At 40.2% G+C, this 19,720-nt stretch overlaps 1 protein-coding gene across 2 annotated transcripts in view; it reads right to left on the reverse strand.

The window, feature by feature from the left end:
* Window positions 1-12,602: 12,602 nt before the first annotated feature.
* Window positions 12,603-19,720, reverse strand: part of GLRB (glycine receptor beta) — a 53,148-nt gene continuing 46,030 nt past the window's right edge. Inside the window, exon 10 of one of the 2 annotated variants that reach the window (XM_075150579.1) lies at window positions 12,603-15,578. In XM_075150579.1, the coding sequence (XP_075006680.1) occupies window positions 15,282-15,578 (297 nt within the window). In that variant the 3' untranslated portion in view covers window positions 12,603-15,281. The remainder of the gene's footprint in view (window positions 15,579-19,720) is intronic. The other variant, XM_075150580.1, reaches the window with a different exon arrangement.

Genomic DNA, 19,720 nt, shown 5'->3' on the forward strand with positions numbered 1-19,720 from the left:
TCATTATTTTTTTCATTAGAAAAAAATCTTAAAATATGCAGATTTTGTAGGATGCAAAAATGCTGTATCAACATATGAATCCTTTGATTCTATGGCTGGTCAAGAAATTCTTCCCTTCAAGAAAGATTCTTGTCTTTGGATTTTTGAAATCTGCAGAACTTTTGCAAATACCAGTAAATGTAAATAAAGATGAAATACAAATGGAAGTTTCAAGTTCCAAACCTTTCTTAAATTGTTTAGACCCATATGTTCATTCTGGATCTCAAGAGTCTTTTTAAAAATAAAAAGTACATCCTGATCTCCCGTGCTCATTCTGCTTCCTCTTCTGATTAGCAAACACATACTGTTCCCATTAACAGTACATACACCCGGGGATGACACGCGCTAAGGAATAGCTTCTGCTTCTATTATGTGATTCTGGTGGTGAAAAAAGCATCACTACCCTGTGGTATAACTAATGTAAAATAATTAGCGATAATCGTACAACTTCAAGTTCCCTTTGCTGTATAGTAGCTGTGACAGTGCAGTTTGTTACTAGCTTAGCGAACCATCGTGAAAAATTTATAGCGAATTGGGATTTACCATATTTATCCGAGCTACTTGCATTCTTGCTATTTGCAAGAAACTGTATATTTATTTTGCCGATAAAATCACTTAGGTATATGCTGAACTATCCATGTCCATGGAAAAATCTGCTATAGATTACTTCAATTTTTTCTGCTGAGATTATAGCAAATTACATTATTAAGGCTCCGGAAAGAGATAAAAGGAAGATTTTCAGATTAGACTATGCATGCTAAATCCGTGATTCTTGTCAGGCAATATCTTCTCTTTTCTTCCAACAGTATAAACAACTTCCACTGCTTTATCTCAGTCGAAGGAATACATTTTGTATTCCTGTCCTAATTTTTTCCTGCCTACCTGCTACCTCTCTTCTCCCTTGCTGTCTCCTTCCTTGCCTCATTTCCACCTGGTTTTCCAAAGCATCGCCATCAGAATCTTTTTTTTCCTCTCCTGTTATTTCGATTTTACCATCCCCATTCCCCCTGTGGAGCACAGCTAATTCAAATGTGTTGGGTTTTTGCTTTAGACTGTAACAGCCAGCCTTGATCCTCTCTCTTTTCATCTGCAATCTCTCCCATCTGTTCCACGAGCAATGCCAGCCTTGACTCCAGTGTTGTTTTTTATTCTCATCATGTTCTTATTCCTTTTTCCATGCCGACGTCTATGTTTGAAATATGAAACCTACACCCATTTTTCAGGTCAGTTCTTAATCATTGAAATTCCTCTTTAGCCTTGCATCTTTTCTGTCACCTGTGAGAAATGTATTACTCGTTACTTATAACAAAAAGCCCTTTGGAGATGATGAAGACATCGGATTTCATATACCGGTGGACTGTACTCTGCCGAGGTATGGTACTTGTCAAATCGCCTCTCCACCTCAGTTCCCTGCATTCATAACAACACGCTAAAATGTTGAAAGGCAAATACAAGCTGACAAGAATATTACAGTCCGCTCTCTATTGACGTATCTGCAGTACACATTTGTTGTTGCGCGTTCTCTGATTTCTACTCATTTGTGACTTGGGCCTTTTTTCTGTACAACAGAAGAAATTTCCCGAAAATTAGGTGTTTTCTCCCTCAGCAACCACAGCACCATGTGGTGATCTCGCATCTTTAGAATCCCAAGCGATGATAACGAGGAGCAGCTCCATGTCCACAAATTACAGACAGATGGAAAAACAAAGATAATGCCTGCCATTGATAATAACACCTTTGTACATGCTTGCTCCAATGTTCCTTGTGGCTGCACTTAACACTATGAATATTGTAGGAAGTTGTTTCTATCATTTTAGTGAGTGTGCTGAGGCAGTATTTTGAACAAGAATACTGGACAAATACCAACCCGTGGGAAATGGACCGTGTAATGATCATTCTTGAGATGGAGAAGGCACCTTCTTGGTTTAATGTTTCATTCATAAAAACTACCCATGAAAAATATGCCTACTCCGCCTACCTTAGAAACTTGGAGAAATCAACCAATCTTCTCTGAATTTGAACCCGTTGCAAATCTGATATCTTGACAAGGTCAAAGAACGTCAGAGACTTGACTGCTTTTTGTATCCCGACAAGGTAAAATTAGTTCATGAACTCTTATGGAGAATGGAACAGCGGTATTGCACTGCTAGTCAATACTCTAATCTGTTTTATGACCTCACACAGCTTTCAGGATAGGATTCAAATAAGCTTTGCAGAGATGCTTTCAAGCACAGCAGAACTAATGAATCCCTAACTTTTACGCTGAACTCCTTAATGCAAGTAAGCCAGCTTCTCATTATATGTTGCAGTGCAGGAGTGAATCTCTCCTACTTAACTTCTTGACCGAAACAACACCTGTGCGATCTCGCTCCCATCCTTTGCACAAGGCTTCGAGGCCAGGAGCTCTTTGAACAAGCAGGAAGGCTGCAACGACAACGCCAGCGTGAACCCTGCTTTTGGCCTGGGGACCAACTGGTCAGGACCCCAGGCAGGGGAGGGGGAACGGGCGGTGTGTCACCCCCCTCCCTTGGGGCTGGGGTGCCCGGCTCCAGGCTGCTCAGGAGAGCACAGGCAATATGTGGCTAGCTGTCAACGTCGTGAGATATACGGCGGTAACAGGCTGCCTTTCCGCTCCCTCCGCAGTAAAGTAGAACGAAATTCACTGCAGTCGCCAAGGGAGTAAATGAAACCTCCCTTTTTCTTCTTCTGTAGGGGTGTTTCCCTTCTGAGCCGCAAAGAAGTATCAGAGGGTACACGGGCATCAGCTTCCATTTATACCAACACCACTGGTCACAGTCATAACCACTCTACACTGAACTGGCAACGTAATACGGTTTTGTGTGTCCGCCCGTCACTGAGAATTAGGTCATATATTCATTTATAAGCAAATTGCGTGAAGCTGGATTTTTTTTTGGTGAATTTTGCAAAGTAAAAAACCCCCCTTCCTTTAAAAAGAGAGATGTTCATGTTATGTGTTTAATTTAAGCAATGGCTATGTTATTACAGTGCATTTTGTTGAGATCACTTTTATAGTTTTATAGTTTTGTCAGGGCTTCTGTCACTAGGAAAATAAAGCAAAATTTAAGCTATAGTGAGTAAGAGATTAAACAGATCAGTCAAACGTTCTCTGTTATGTTTTTCATAAAAATAATAAAAAAATTATATCAATCATACAAAAACACTTGATCAAATGTTAAAATAATGTATTTTACGACACAAATAAGTAAGAGACAAATCGTGCTGCTGCAGAAATTATACTATGGAGCTCAAGCACTCAGCAACATTAAAAATAAATTAAGTTGGAGGAATAGACAGAATTGCATGAGACAAGATAATAATTCCTTTCTTCAGGAAATATCCAAAGGATATAAAGATTTTTTTTTTGTTTTGTTCAGTTACCCACTGCAGGCATTTTATACTATTCTTTGAAAAATCCCCTAAAAAATAGGATATAAGATTAAAAGGACTATTGTGATTTGAAACATCAGCTCTCTTATCCTTATCATTATGATCTTTCTGCAACAGAAATATCTCTTGGGTTCACTGTTACTTGTTTGGCATCGATAACTTGTATTTTGAGAAAATCATCTTGTCAAGAAACAGCTCACTCGAGTTATCACGGAAATGTAGAGAATTGTGCTCAACAGAAATTTATTTTTAGTTCTGAAAAACCACTTCAGTGGTTCAGTCCCAGAGCTAGTTCACAGCACAGATAAGAGATATTTTTACTCTCACTTCTGCATAGACATATCTTCCCAGAGATTAACTGTGATAAAGGGTGGTGTTAATGGCAAGCTTTTGCAGAAGGAAAACAACAAACCAGAAATGTAAGAAAAAAAACCAATTCTTATGAGGCACTTAATTACATACTTTGGACTAGAAATACATCTACATCATAGTAAACGTGCAGAAAATAACATTCTTCTAATTGCATAATTGCTTTAAATATAGGCTTTAATTGCAGAGCTTATAGTAGAAAAATTTCTGCTTATAATATTTATGTCATTAAAGACAACCTAAATGATGCTGCTTGTCTTTACTGAAATTTCATTTGTGTTACAATGGAAAGTTGTCTCATACGATTAACTGCTAGCCGTTATTAGAGTCTATGTAGTTGCCATTTGACCTGAGACTTACCTTATTCCTTGCTAATTGCATTGCCCTAATGAGACGTACGCACAGAGATGACATGCGTAGGTAGCTGCGTTCAGAACAATTTTAAATTTATGTTTTCCTTTCATTACAGGTCAACATACACAGCGCAATGCATCGAGGGCTTAAAAAGAAAGGGACAAGCTGATGGGGTTTCAGGGGCGGCTCAAAGACGGTAGTTACGGGTACACCACAAAAACCTAACCTTGAACTTGGAAACACCACTGTCCTGAGCCTAAACCAGCTACAAGAAAAACAACCTACGGACAGAGAAAGGATTCATGCCACAGCTAGGAATACGTGGACCGATGACAGGCACACTCCTGTAGGGATCCAGCATCCTCTGTCCCATAGTTTGGTCGTCCCCAACCTGTCAGTACCAGCTGTAGCTACTGTGAATACGGCATTTATGCCTTGCTGTTAAATCAAACGGATCTGCTAATGTGATCTAATGATCTCAGTTTCTATAACTAAAACTATAAAAAGTGCTCGCTAACGGTATCTGAAGCAAATATGAGTACTGAAAGGCATTTTCTGGAGGAGAACCCTCACCAACGTTTGCCTGTATTCTGCTGGGCTCCCTGTGGTTTTAGTAGTAATAAGAAAATAGGACCTTAATTTTAGAGGTTGGTCAGCTATAGCAAATAAATGTCAAAGGCAATGAAATGAGCTTACCCAAAACACACAAAAACCAAGGGAAATATAAAGAGATCAGAAACTTCTAGCCTCAAACGTGTATCCAGAATAATCTGGTTCTTACTGATGTTTTCATACCAGAATAGTAGCAATAGTTCAGATTTTCTTTCAGTGAGAAGAGTTAGGTTATTTGAGGCAGTTAGGGAAAATCACAAATCTCGCAAGCCCTCTGAGTGCTACTGCTGAACAAGATAGCAGAATGCAATATTGCTTCTTCGCAGCTGCACTAAAAAATGTCTGTAGTATAAATGTTATGCTTTGGAGTGGAATTTTCTCTATTCATCGTCTGATTATTTAATAATTTTATTAATTATAACGCATCTCAATACAGCATCTCATTAGAACACCAGACAATTTGGTGTTATTGACAAACGATTGTGTGATACGTACAGATAATCAATTACAGTAACATCCCATGAAATGACAGTGAAATTAAATGGATTGAAAATGCCACGTTTTATGGGCTCCCGCAATCTTTTGTGTTTAAATGTCAACCATGAAAGAAAACCCCGTTTTCGGACAAGAGCAGTGCTGGGCTTTCGCTCCATCCTGGAGAAGGCAGTAAGCAATCCGCGAGTCAGACAGAGGTGTGGCATTCAATTTTAACTTTCTGTATACAAAACAGCGCCCAGGTGATTATATCTACACTGCGGTTGGATTATTGTCCTATAAATGAGAGACACTATCGCCTAACATGAGCGTCCCACCTCAAGGATTTAGCTAACAATCCCCAGGAAACACATCCATACTTTTCAGTATCCCTTTTATGAATTTATTTACTAGTAATTAACTTAATATACTGATTAATTACTATATAGCATTACTAATATTAACAATCTAGGAAAAAAAGAGGTACCTATTAATCACCGTTTTTCTTTAAAAAATAGTACTCATTGATTACATTCTATGTGACAAAACTTGTTCTGAGCTTGCAATTGAAGGAGCTGCTCCAGCAGGTGATTTAATATCCCGTGGCCCCCATAGCTCACTCTGCTCCATGGCAGGGGATGACTGACTTCACAGGGAACTGAAAAAATACATGGTATGATATTGATGTACTTTGAAAATACTTGCAAAACAAAATAATAATAATGGAAGGGGGAAATACTGGTAAGTTATTAAGTCCTGACAAGCTGTTTTCATGAAGGCTTAGTCCTAAGAATACCATTATATTAAATATTGATATTTATGCATATCTACATTAACTTCTAAATGAATAAATGTACCATTTTAAAAGATACAACTTCTTCCTTTGTTATTCTGCAGATTCTTCTGCGGAATTTGGATCCGAGGAAGGAACTGTGAGGTTATTTTAAGAATCCTTTTTAGAGATCAGAAAGGAGTAATATTGAAGGGAGGAATACATACATACAGTGGGTTTGATCCTCCTCTGAGAGTAAATCAGAAGGAACTACATTGTAAAGCCAATGTAAACGAGGGGAATATCAGGCACTTGATATCAGAGCCAGACTACTTCCAGAAACGTTAAGACCAGGGGAAGACAAATACGGGTATCACCACTGTATACTACCGAATCTATTATTAATAATGACTGAAATCATTTTTATTATTATTTGTGTGCATCACAGTAGTGCCTTAAGGCAGTGTACAACATAGAGCAACAGATTATTTTTCGTCCCAGCCACATCCGATCTAAACAAAAGGTCCTTAGCGCAAGAGAAAGCAGCATTGTTACCATCTCTCGTTTGATGCAGGGGAACGTAAGAGAACAGAGGAAAGAGTCTGCCACGCTTGCACGGGAGATCTGGGGAAGGGACACCCGGCTCTCTTTGCTTACTGGGTCCTCTGCTGAGCTACAGACCGTCACGCACGTACGACGTTCAAACTTGCGCTGGGTACGGAGCCATCCCTTCAGTCACGCACCGTGCGGCAGTCAGCTCACAGCAGTTGTTTTACTGCTTGGTCAGAGAAGAAATAATCTCATCATCTGTTGAATTCTTCCAGCACGAACTGGCAGAATGAGCATATTAGGGGAGAGCAGGCTGGCCAGGCGCAGATATAAGGTCAGTATGGACAAGACTACCTGGTCTTTTCTATAAAGCTATATTTTTCTTTTCAGCCGCGAAATGAAAACTGCTGAAAGATTCAATGTTGTCCTGTCTTTTAAGGCTGGAATCTCCTTTCAGCCAAAATAATTTATTCCAATTGTCAAAGCTCATCAGACTCTCAGCGTGAGTCTTGCATAAATGGATTCATTCCTGACTGTTTCATCTGCACACTCCATGAATTTTTTTTCCACCTGTTTAATTGCATCAAGACTTTCTTCACAGAGACTAGTAAACTTGCTGCAAGAGCACTGTAATGTAAAAGACAATATCTCTTTCTTATATTCCTGTGAAAAAAAATCGGATAAAACACAATATGCTTTAATAATTCATATATTTAGAAACATTCCCATTTTAAGATGCTGTTCCTGAAATGGGAACAATATGGAAGCATACGATGAATAAAGCAATAAAACCATGCTTATGGGTAACAGATAATAAAGTGCTGCCAACTTGGATACGCCTTTTCTGTTTAAAATCTCCCATGGTGAAATTTATAATATTCCGTATTCTACAGTAGTGGTGTAAAATCCTCCCATGAAACTGCAGTGTCTGGGAATATTACTATGGCACCGTTGTTGTTATTTTTCTAAATAAAGTGCCTCTCTGTTGCAAGAAAACTCATCAAGCGGAAAATGTGATGAACGCGTTATTGCAAAGGCACAGGGTTTGGGAAACCTAGCTGTGTTTCCCTTTGCCTGGTTTGCATTGAAGGCAGCAGTGTAGGGCAGGTCCTGCGCAGGGGGTCTCCTCTTCGTCCGTGCTTCCGTAGGGCAGCCATAACGACTTAAGCGGCGGCAGATCCTCCGAAGCCCTCTTGGCTTTAAGACCACAGCAAGGGAAGAGCTTTAAGTCCAGGGAAAACAAGCAGGGCCAATGCGATCCTCTCCCGCCGTTATGCACATTTGTTTATTCATCTAAGAAAATTATTTATTTAAGAAGTTTTCACCTCAGGGAAACAACCAACTAGAAAATACGAAGAATTAATACAGAAAAACTAAAGTTTAATTCCATGAAGTAGATTATAGCTCACGGTGGATGCTGTGTATCATTTGTATTTGCTTGAAAAAAGAAGATGATTGTTTCTGTAATAGCCTGATCCTAAAGCACATCCAGGAGGGGAATGGAAGCAGAGCTGCCTCAGAAGCTGACACAATCAGACAGATATTTCAAAAAGCCGACAAAGATTTTACACCCTCCAGTAGGCCGAGGCTAAACAGGATTTGTCAGAAGCGGGAGCAGGTAGCAAGGTAGGCTTTGTCAACAGTAGAAACTGGTGCCGGAGTGGTATTGGTCAAAACCATTAGTCCTGACGGTCAGTTCCTGTCAGTATTACACCTTTGACATAGCCAGTCTTCAAATTAATGTTTTCCAATGAGCTGGCCTTTGGGAGTCAAAGAAACGAACAAATTAATCTGAAAAAACGAGTGTGCCTGAGACACTGATAAATCTGTTATGACAATGTAAGGCTTATTAAACACTGAGAAATGTATTTCCCTAGCCTCTGGGTCAAATGCAAGTTTTAAGGTTAATGGAGGAAATCAACACTTAAAAAAATATCACACGGACTACTTTTTTTTGTATTCTGCTTTTGACAAGAAATTCATGATTCCATACATTTAGCTCAAAAATATAACACATGTAGTGAGGTATTATCCAAATAACACAATATTCTGAGTTATAGGGACATAACTAAAATAGGATAACATAAATGATGTTAAAATTTGAGAAACGAGGGAGTCCCGGGTCTCCTCATATATTACCGTTCATCTCTTCTTGAACACCAGCGCTGGCTTGCCTTCGTGAACGCCGTCTGAGTCACACCACGGCCTTTGCTCTGACCGTACGGAGATGAAAGGTAGGCTAGCTGAAGCGTACTGCCGAGGAAATAACGCCATCTTGATAAAAGGAGTGCTTTGCAGAACAGAAAAGCTGAACAGTGCTATTGATTATCTTGATGTATGCTACAGCGAAAGAAGGTGGAAACGCAGGGGCTGCCTACACACAGCTTTTCCTCTCAGCAGCAGTTTCAGCAGGGATTTTTCTTGCAATTTATGGCGTTAGAGAAGGATTCCTCTGAGTTGAAAGGTTGTTGCAGGGGGCAGTGGTACAGCAACTTGACCTGCTATACTCAGGAAGGTTTCTTGGGCCCAAAAAGCTCTCGAGTTTGCTTCCTCGAGTGAAAAATGACCCCCACTGTGGATATTCATAGAAAGAAACAGACCTAAACAGATATATATGAAAAAACCCACACTATCCACTGCCACAGCCTGACGAACTCATCAGGTGGAGAACAGTTATCCAAAACCTTATCCTTTCTACACCACAGTCCCCATACTTCTTCCTTTCAAAGCACGTTATGTGGCTTAAGCAATTGCCTGGTGAGATAGAAACTCTTAGTAACCCACGTTGCCTTACTGGTTGTTTTCCGTCACTGTAAACCATACTTTCAGGCAATAAGGGGAAAGACCGTAAATTTTCTTGTACTAAAAGACATGTGCTTAACGTACCTGCTCTCTCTGTGTGATAGGTAATGGTGCCAGGCAGACTTTGGATTTACCTCAATACTCCAAAGAAGAGTTGACTAGCGAGCTTGAAGGCCCTTCAAATTCTTTCCTTGTTTGGAGGGAGTCAGTCGATGCCGTTCTCCAGAACTCTGATAGACACTGACATGTTGGGAAACACTATGCTGAAAGGCAATCAGTGCCCCTCAAAACCAGGGTTGACCTCCCTGGGCAACCTGGAGGGCAAAAAAGACTTTTATAGCCTTAGTCCCATTAGTCTCACTAGTCTCACTAGTCTCTTTAGTCTCATTATTCATTTAAAAGGTTATGATCCAGTATCCACTATTAGAGTAAGGGACTTAGACAGAATGGGTCTTTTAATGTGTAAAAGGGATAGTCTTATGACCTAGACAACGTCATTCATGCCCAAGTGGGCGAATCCAGCTCATTCTCTTACCTGTGCATTGGTTTGGGAAAATGAGTTTCATTTTTGGCGCTACCGATGAACACTTTTGCCCGTACACAAAATTAAATATGGCAGAAATCCTGTATGTCATCAAAACCATAGAGGGAGTATTTTACAGTGGCATCTTTCACATCACTGGTGGGAAAAAGTAATTCCGTTCTAGCGGAACAGAATGTCATACAACGCACATCTGCATTTCGCAGACACGGGCTGATAAACACCCACACGAGCTAACTTCAAACCAACTGTTTGAGCATAATAGCCAAGGCAGCATAAAGCTTTGTGGGGGTTAACACCAAAGTACATTTTTTCATTTCCTACGCCAGCAGGTAGGCTTCCCAGCCCGAGCTCACCGTTACCATGGCTACGTTGCCAGCCGTCCCCGAGTCAGCTAGTTTAAAGCTAATTTGGATAAGCCTGCATTAGCTGCAGATACTTTAGTGACTGCAGTGTAGACATATTCATAGCAATGAAGGGTTTTCAGAAAGATTTCAAAATAGCCATGTAATTTTTTTTCTAATGTCTGCTGACACTATTACCACTGATGGAATGAGGACGGGTGCTGGGAGGTGGGTGGGCGGGCGACTTTCCTGAGTAAGTCGAAATGCAAGGGAGTGCTGCAAGCAACCCAGATTATTTGTGATTTATTTGATACAACGGTATAGACAAAGCCACAACAATGAGAATTTTGTGTCTTTAAAACTGCGTTTTGTTTTCTCTATGTTCCATTGCTTATTGAAGTGTAGAGCTTCCTACGAAAAGAACTAGTTTCTGTATCTTTCTGGCACCACAGATGAGCTTAAGTTTTCTTTTTTTTAGTAATTCTTTACATTTATATAAAAAGAAGGTAACTGTTATAGCATATTCTTACTATATGGAGCAATTAAATTGTTAGACACAATTTAATTAAATTGTAGACACAAAAAAAGCTCTTATTCAGTCTCTCTCTATCTGAATTTCCTTTTCTTTCCACATTATCTTCTCTAATCCTGGAATTAGTACACCAAAGCATCAAGTAACAGTGTCCTATCATTCCCTTATCTGCTACACACCACATTTGTACTCATTTCAGCACTAAGCTATCTCTATAGCCTGAAAAATCACTTGACATTGCATATATTCATTGCATATATTGCCTTGGAAATAAATAATTTACTGTTACCTATTCTATAAATATCCTCAGCACAAGTCATCCAATAACCATAATGGTAAGCTGCTTTAATGGAAGAAGAGCCCAATGGCCTCAGCTGTATTATAACGTCTCTTAATAGATTACCTTAACAGCTGTGACAGACTACTTAAGGAAGTTATTGTCTCTCTTCAGAGTGAAATATTTTCAAATAAAGATTACTTGTAAGTGCATTTCCTTCAAAATGATTATGCAGCCAGATCAATCTCTCTGGGTCATGCTCATTGAAACTACCCCAAAAGGCAGTGTTACTACTTTCTCTTAATAGGGCACTGAAGACGCTCTCTCTTTACCCACACGTTTCCTGTTCCAAGTCCAAATTCATTTGAAGACTTTGAAGAATGAAAGCTGCTTGGCAAATGCTTCCGAGAGGTCAATCTTCTGCATGCTGCACTTTTACAGAAATAAACCCCCTTCCTCACTCAAAAGACAGCCTGCTCACATACACCGTCCCAGCTAGAATTAAGATGAGACTGAAAAAAGAGGAGGTGCCAAAACCCGCTGCAGAGCTGCTCCTAACACTGGGTGTCAAACGTGAGCAGAAGCAGCACGAGAAAGCAGGGTGTGGGTTACTCCGCGCAGTACATTTCACGCACCCTAACAGGCAATTAACGCATAGCAGCTGATCTACTTTCCAAGTCATATCCTTACTTACTGTACAGCTTAAGTTCGCGGATGCAGTTAAGCAATGGCTTAATTCATCTCCATGGAAAGGGTCTTTTTCAACATGTAAGTTTTAAATGTTATTTTATTTTCATTCCCATATCTCCGTGGAAATTCCCAATGCAGTGTTTGAGTGTGTTCTAAAATCCCAAAATAGAAAGATATCTAAAGGGCCATAACACTTTGAATGAAAGGAATGAACTGCTTGGATACTACCCCTCGATGCTTAAGAGCCAAGAAAATACTGAGGTTATGTTAAGCGCAGAACAAAAATTTGTAACTCTCCTACCAGTAAACAGGAGAACTTAAAGTAAATGTCAGCTGAAACACAGATGGTCTTTCCCTCAGAAACAGATTTTGCTGTCATGCAGTTTGTTGAGACATCATGACTAGTTAATCTGGTTACTAATGTGTACTTCATGAGCCTCACCTTTGCTACTACTAGAATGTCTTAATTTCTACAATTTTAAATTCATATTGCATGGCAAGTTTCTAGAGCTGTCCATTGATTTTATGTCCATTTATTTTTAATTTATTAATATTTTTTCCCTTCATATTACCACTACCAAGTAACATCCTATACTCCCTATACAGTTTTATATTTGCACCTCATTCTGGAAATAAGTCAACAGGCAGAATTTTACAACTAGAGGGTGCTGGAGGACCATGATGTGATATGGTATGCAAAACTCTCAATGACCTTTAGTGGAAAGAAGAAAAATAAAATAAATCAATTATTAGTGCTCAGTAGGACAAGTTAATATATTCCAAGGTAATACAAACGCTGCAATATTATCTAGTGTAAGTAAAAAGAAAATTAATACTTTATAGCTGATACTGTTTTATTTTAAATTTTGTTTCAAATTTGCTGTTAAACTTCGCTTCTGTCCTTAGTTTTTGTGCTGTAATGAACGAAAAACCTTTATCGTAACAATACACATTCCTTTTGCTTCCTTTTGTGTGAGTTGGAAAGCAATTACAGTGTATTATTGATTAAATGTTTTATGATAAAACACAAAAGCTCTCAAGTAAGCAGGAAAGCAAGAAGGAACAAAGATTAATTTAACAATAAAATCTATAATTGAGATTATACAGATAGAATGTGGACATTAATTACAGATAAATCGTTTAATAAGAGTTCTAACAAGAAAATTATCTTCCAAAATTCATATAATTTCCAACATAGGGTAATTATTTTCTCGCCTTCCAGTACCATAAGAAAAAATACAAGTATGAGAATAAATAATGTCTATAAATATAGCACTCTGATTGCACATAGAAAAATTACCCCTTCCTTCCTTCCTCTCTTTGAATTATCCTTATTGCTTCTCAGAGTCTCTGACAATTCTGTAAATACCTTCAACAGACAGAAATACTGAAATTTTGAACTGGACCTTAAAGATATGATTTTTTTTTCCTCTGGTTCAACACGGTTCAGTAACATTTGGTATTTCCCTTCCGTTTCCTCTGATTGGAAAGAAATCCGAAGGACAAACTGTGGTCTCCTGGTAAAGTGGCTCCCTGAAATCTCCGCGAGGAAGTGGCCAGGAAGCTGGCAGAAAGCGTGTTCTGAAGAGCAGATCTCTTCAACCCGAACCCAAATCGTTGCAACCAGGGTGTTGATCACACGGTGGCAGTGGTTAGAAAAAACCCTGGTGCAGGTCCGCCAGGTGCCCAGTGAAGCCAGCATGGCATGCTTCGCTCTTTCTGCATTCCCACTTTTGACCTTCTGGTTGTGCAGGCTCGCCGTATGTGGACAACATTCACGTGGTGGGCAATACCCAAGTGATCCAACAGTCCACTTGGGGCCTGCATCGGCTCAGCACATCCTGGATGAGCTAGAAAAGTAGCACAAGAAGCGTGACTCTGTCTGTTTCCTCACTATGGAAGGTTTCGGGTCTTTAATTCAGTCCCTTCCTCGCCTATGAGGCGCCAGTAATCCTTATTTCCTTTTATGAATTGCCAGGTTACCGAGAAATGTCTTATTTTAATATTTTAACTAAGTGTGGTGCCCCAGCTTTACAAGAGGAGACCCGTTTCCCCATGGCACTCTCACAAGGGCTGAGGCGCAGTCCCTGTGCGTTCCCGGGGAAGACGCGCTGCTCAAATGCCTACACACAAGCAGCTTTCTCTTGCTGCCTTTCGCCTCATGACTCGCCCTTGGGAAGGGGTGTACCCTGGCACCCGCGGGAGACCGCAGGTCCTGCCCTACGCACCCTGGGGACATCATGTTTCTGTAGTCTCCATGTCACGGGGTTTCCTCTGGAAAACGGAGAGCAGTCTCCTATCGGAGCAGATTCACGCATAGGACCTTATTCTCCAAGAAGTAGCAGCCAGAACAATGAGTTGGTGAGGGCAGCCATTAATTAACACGTAGGCACAAAGACTCATGATACGTTTAAGAGTCTCAGCCCCTTAGACCTTTAGACACTTCTTCACTTCTACTGGTGGCTAGCCAGTGTTAGCTTTAGTCATCTGTGCTACAAGCAGCAAACAAAAAAAGCATAACTAGTGGTAAAAATGGGATTTCATCTTGACAACAACGGGTTTGTTTAAATTGAAAGCTTTCAAGGGGGTAAACAAAACAAATCGAGTAAGATGTATCCGATGCAACAACAAAAAAATTGTGACTTATATACTGCAGGCTTGCCAGACACTACAGAAGATGAGCCAGAGGACAGAGTAATGTAAAAAAATATAATATAACCTAATACTGAACTGCATCTTGTGATGTTTCTCCAAAACTCTCTATACCTTTAGTCTAGAAAGTGGCCTGTTTGTTTTTGACATATTTTATCTAGTTTGTGCCTAAGGAAACAGCAGTCAGAATTTGGCCCCATGTTTTATTGTCAGCATATTCTCACACACTTAAGTGAGCCTGCTTGATGGATACAATTGGTTTTTTTTCTAAATGAGCTGATTTTACAAAATTAGTAATTCTCTGATCTTTATTTTTCCACATAGACAAGATCAGCTTATTCAATGCTGCCTGCACTTACAAAGTCTAAATAATATGAATTACAACTTAGCTTTTTCTTCAACAGTGCCATCGAAATCATACAAGAACAAGATGTTTGCTTTTTTTTTCCCTCTGGAAGTCAGCAGAAAAGCTGTTAAATACTACATATACTAGAATACTGATTTTAATAATACTCAACGTGCACATCAGTTTCATTGTCAGAAACACTTTAAATCTCTGTATGTTACTAATAACCGAAAAGCGTTATTCAGCTTTATAATGTAGTATGCATTGTCCTTCATATATATTCCTAAAGCAGGATGTATGCTGTACATTTATATACAACGTTGGTTGGAGCACAGACATTGCAGTGTCATGCTTTCATTCAAATTTCAGATGCCTTATGTTCAGTACAATCGCATGGCATCAAAATGCAACATATTGCTTTGCAAATGCAAATAATTTCACACAGTGGCCTTCATGACTGGGAAGGGGCAATGAGATGGGATATGTTTTACACATATGAAAAAAATAAATAAAAGATTTATCATAAATATATGGACCAGTATATGACATTGAAGAACAAGAAGCAAAAAGGGAACAGTGCTCTTGCATAAAGATCGATTCTCTTTGCGGCTGATGGAATGACAGGCTTGGGCGGAGGAGGCTTCTTGTTGTTCTTGGCTTGAGATTTCCCGAGCCCATTGTTGACTTCAATGGGCTTCCCATAACAGTCATAATTCGATAATTCAAAATCCCTTGGCAAGCTTCCAACAATGCTGAAATCATTGGATCTCAGATCAGATTTCGAAGTGCAAACTTTTTTGCATCTGGTCTCACCAACCTATGAAATAAAGAGTGAGGGGAATCATGATCGACTCACCATATTTCATTAACAAACTTAATGCAGCTGCTAGAGAACACTGCAAACAAACATATAGGAAATTACTTGTTGATAGGGATACATTACATCAGCCTAATTTGCTGAATGGTTGTGTTATGAAGTACTTAAGGATGATCAGTCAATCATATAAACTAATCCAAACATTCATAATTGTGTAATTTTTCATGCACAAGGTGCCTCATGCTGTGCAACCTGCTATAGTCAGACTCCTTCATTTTAAGATGATAGAAGGGGAAAGAATATTTCTGTAGAGAGTATTTTTGGAAATCGGTTCCGTGCTGATGAACCTGCAGGACAGATACTATCCATTACTTACATTTTTCTGAGGCCTGGAAGCTACAGTCAGAATTAACCCTAAAATTCGGTGTTTGATGCAACAATTAAAGTCTATTCTGGTTCTACATAGGAGCCACTCAAGATCCTATATCTCATCCTAGGGTGACCACCTTGCATGGCTAGAAGGCACTCTCTTTGTAGCTGCAGTCCTTGGAGCCTCTCTAAAGACAGGTAACAAAGATGTGACACTGTTCTCAGCGCTTCCCATCGGTACGCTGGAGAACTGTGTAACTGGGAAATCTAAATCCAGCAACTGAATACCTGTCTTTCCTACAGCTCCGTCAGTGTTCTTGGGGATCAAGTGCTACTGTGCAATGGGTAACCCCAGGTGAATGATTCTCTTTTACAGACCAGACAATCGTACTGGCACATACAATGAACATTTAAAAGAAAAAAAGTATTTGGTACCCTTCAAACTTAAGTGTTTTGAGGACAAAAAAAGCGCATTCCTACATTTGCTTCCTTGGATTTTATGAAGTTTGTATTTCAGATACAACAAATCTCTAGGAGGACCACCCCCACACTGTTCAGGGAGCTTGAGGAGACTACTTCCAAGGTACTGTGCTTTGTGACTTGGGTAAATCTCTCCCAAAGTTTTGTTTCAACTGGACTATACAGTAAAGCAGGGGAAAAAAAAAAAGAAAAAAGAAAACAGGTTATGAAACTTAACTGCATTATTAATAATGCACTTGTTCACATATATAACCTGAGAGTTAGTTGGAAAAAATGCTGCTTCACAAATCAGGTTATACACATGGGCAACCGACATTAACATAAGTTTCACTAGGGCTTCCTGGAGCCACAGATACACTAAAACTTGGTTCTTCCAAAAGCTGCCTATCCCTCCTTCCCAGTAGCCTATCCCTCCTCCACAAAGCCTTCAGGCATTTTACTCCCAGCTCTCTCCACCTCTGAGTTTTCTGTAGTCTTAGGCTGATGGTTCAGGATATTTGCATCATCACATTTTGTAATTAAAATAATAATAGTGAAATACAGTACCAGACTTAAGGATGAATGAAAAGCATTCTGGAGAACATTATTCACTTCTCTATGACGACTGTCAAGGTATCCTGGATGAAAAGAACTGTGGCAGTCAGGAAGAGATCTACGCTTCGACTGGGGCTTTTACTTCCACTACTGACAAGGCTGATTCTGGTGCAAGGTGGAAGAGAAGCACAGCACTATTCCTTCAGCCAGGAGTGGCAAACCTCCCCAGGTTTGCCAGACTTGTATTTCTCAGGAACTAACAGTAAATTTTGAAACCAATGCACTAAAACTGAGGTGCAGGTTACATAACAAAACCAAGATTACAGGTTACAAAAAAAGAAAAACAAGATAGGTGTTCCATGATGGTAAGGCAAAACTATACATATACATGTCCTGCTACTGTTTCCCAGTCATCAAAGAGCCGACAGGCTGGGACAGTGTTCAATACTGGAGTAGCAGGGGCAAATTGTCTAGTAAGGTGGTGATTGAGACACATGATTATGTGACCCTGGGTGACATGGAGGCTGTCACTCAGTGATCCGAGAGGTTCCTTCCAATCGGATCATACCCAACAATATGGGTAATAAAGACAGAAAGCAGACCCTTGTGCAATGAAAGGGTAACTTGCAGGACTGGGGTGTATGTTAACTGAAGAGTCACAGGAATATTACATTTTTTCCATGGTCAAAACTAGTAAGAATTAGTAAGGCCATTGCAAGAAATAGAATCATGTATGAAATTATAAGCCTCCTTTTGGATTTGCAAACTTGTAGTCCATTCCTCATACTACCGGCGATATATTGTAAAACTCAGTGACACTAATTGTGGCCTAAGCGCTCTCATTTACCACGCAGAACATTTCCGTTCCAACTGCAGTACCTAGAGAGTGCTCCCCTGAAGGCTGTTACAGGTCGGTTCTCATTCGCTTGCGGGACAGAGGACTGAGGGAATGACTTCTAGGTCACCTGTGCCTTACAAGCAGAGGACTGTTCGCAGCGTGTTCACACAGAGCTCTGCTTTGCTTAGTGTCAGCTGTAGCACTGATTTATCAGGGTGACACAATTTCCCTTGTAAGAGCAACCTGGCCCAAATTTTTCTTTAGTTGGTATATGCTACTTTTAAAAATAATTTCTTTCATTTCCCTGGCTTTACAACTCTAATGTGCTTCTATTTTCTACATTCAGTCGCTGCGTAGACATATTTTTAAATTTCTTCTCATACACCTCTTCAATTCTCCAATATTGCTTTTGCTTTAACCTAAATTCACTTCAGTTGACCTACAGCTTTCCCTAAACAAAGTGAGATAATAAATATTAAAAGTAGTTTATCTGCTTTTTATTCATCCTGTCTTGGTTTGTGCTAGAAGGGTAACGATATTCCTGACACTTACCAAAGGCTACAGGAACCATGTCTGTGGAAAATGATACTGCAGGACTTGATTTTAGAATACTACACCGAAGACTCGTAACGGAAGTAAAACATTGTTAAATGTTATATCCTTTTGACTTCATCCTGACACAGAACTTGGCCCTGGAAAATATTTTATATTGTTTGCCTTATCCTGCCTCAGCATCATGACCCGTGGGCCAGACCCAGCTCGCAGGATGCTTCCACCAGATCTACGGCTTCTCCCCTGCCGGGGATGGGGAGCAGCTGTTTGGGAAGGGAAGGCTGCTGGAATAGCGCAGGGCCTCCCCACGTCCCCGATGGGGCCGGGCAGCTGCTCCTCGTCCCTCCAGCATGGAGGCGGGGGGGCTGAGGAGGGCATGGGAAGGTGGCGTGGCTCTGGGGGCTTGGCCCAAAACACAGACCTAGGGCCTTCTCCCAGGACTGGGCCACCTTGCCTAGGTTTGGTATGTTGGACAGGACACCTGCCTTTTGATGAACAGCTCAGAAATACCTAGAAATGACTCCTAGAAGCCAGAAGGCCCCTTGCGATGATCCTTCCTCACCTTTTACAAAATTCAGGCTGATGGGTGCCCACTGCCAGGCTCAGCACCTGCCGCTGCCCTGGATGCCGTGGCGTCCAGAGCTGCGCCGTGCGTGCCACTGCGGCAGGGCCACACCTGGCTCAGGAAGCCTTCGTGTGCAGAGTTAGGGGAATAACGCGGTAAGAAAGTGGGGAAAGAGAAGAAGAAGAAAGAAGTGCTGCCTGTGTGCGCAGACTGGCAGGGAGGGGGAACTAGCTCCCCATCGCTGCCTCTGCTGTTTCTGGTGCTCCTCATCACTCTCCACATTCACTGCCCAAACTACTTATACCAGATTTTCCTTTAAAAACATCCAGAATGAAGAATTTTTTCCATTACCTTGTCACTCACAAACATATGTACCTTATTTCTAACCTGAATTTATTTGGCTTCAATTTTCAGTCATGAGGCATGACTATAGTTAGTCTGATTAACTGCTGGTACTTACAGATGGTAACAAATCTAACCTTGATTTTGCATAATTCAGATGACGTAACCAGGCCGACATATGAAGCCAAGTCAAATGTTCTTCAGAGTTTCTTACCTCCACATCATTACCTCTGTCAACCTAATTAATTGATAATCTTTTAAAAAAATATATTCAGTTTGATTAAAACAATAAACACACGGATCAGCTGTAATTTCACTGACCCATTTAAATTTATTAGCTAACATGGGGCTGAATTATGAATAATATTAATGATAATTAATATTTATGAATAATAATTAGTAGTCAGCCCCCCCTGTTAGCTATGCAATATATTCCATTGATTGATGTCAGGCTTATAATTA

Source organism: Calonectris borealis, chromosome 4 (assembly GCF_964195595.1).
Source record: "Calonectris borealis chromosome 4, bCalBor7.hap1.2, whole genome shotgun sequence".
NCBI classification, from domain to species: Eukaryota; Metazoa; Chordata; class Aves; order Procellariiformes; family Procellariidae; genus Calonectris; species Calonectris borealis.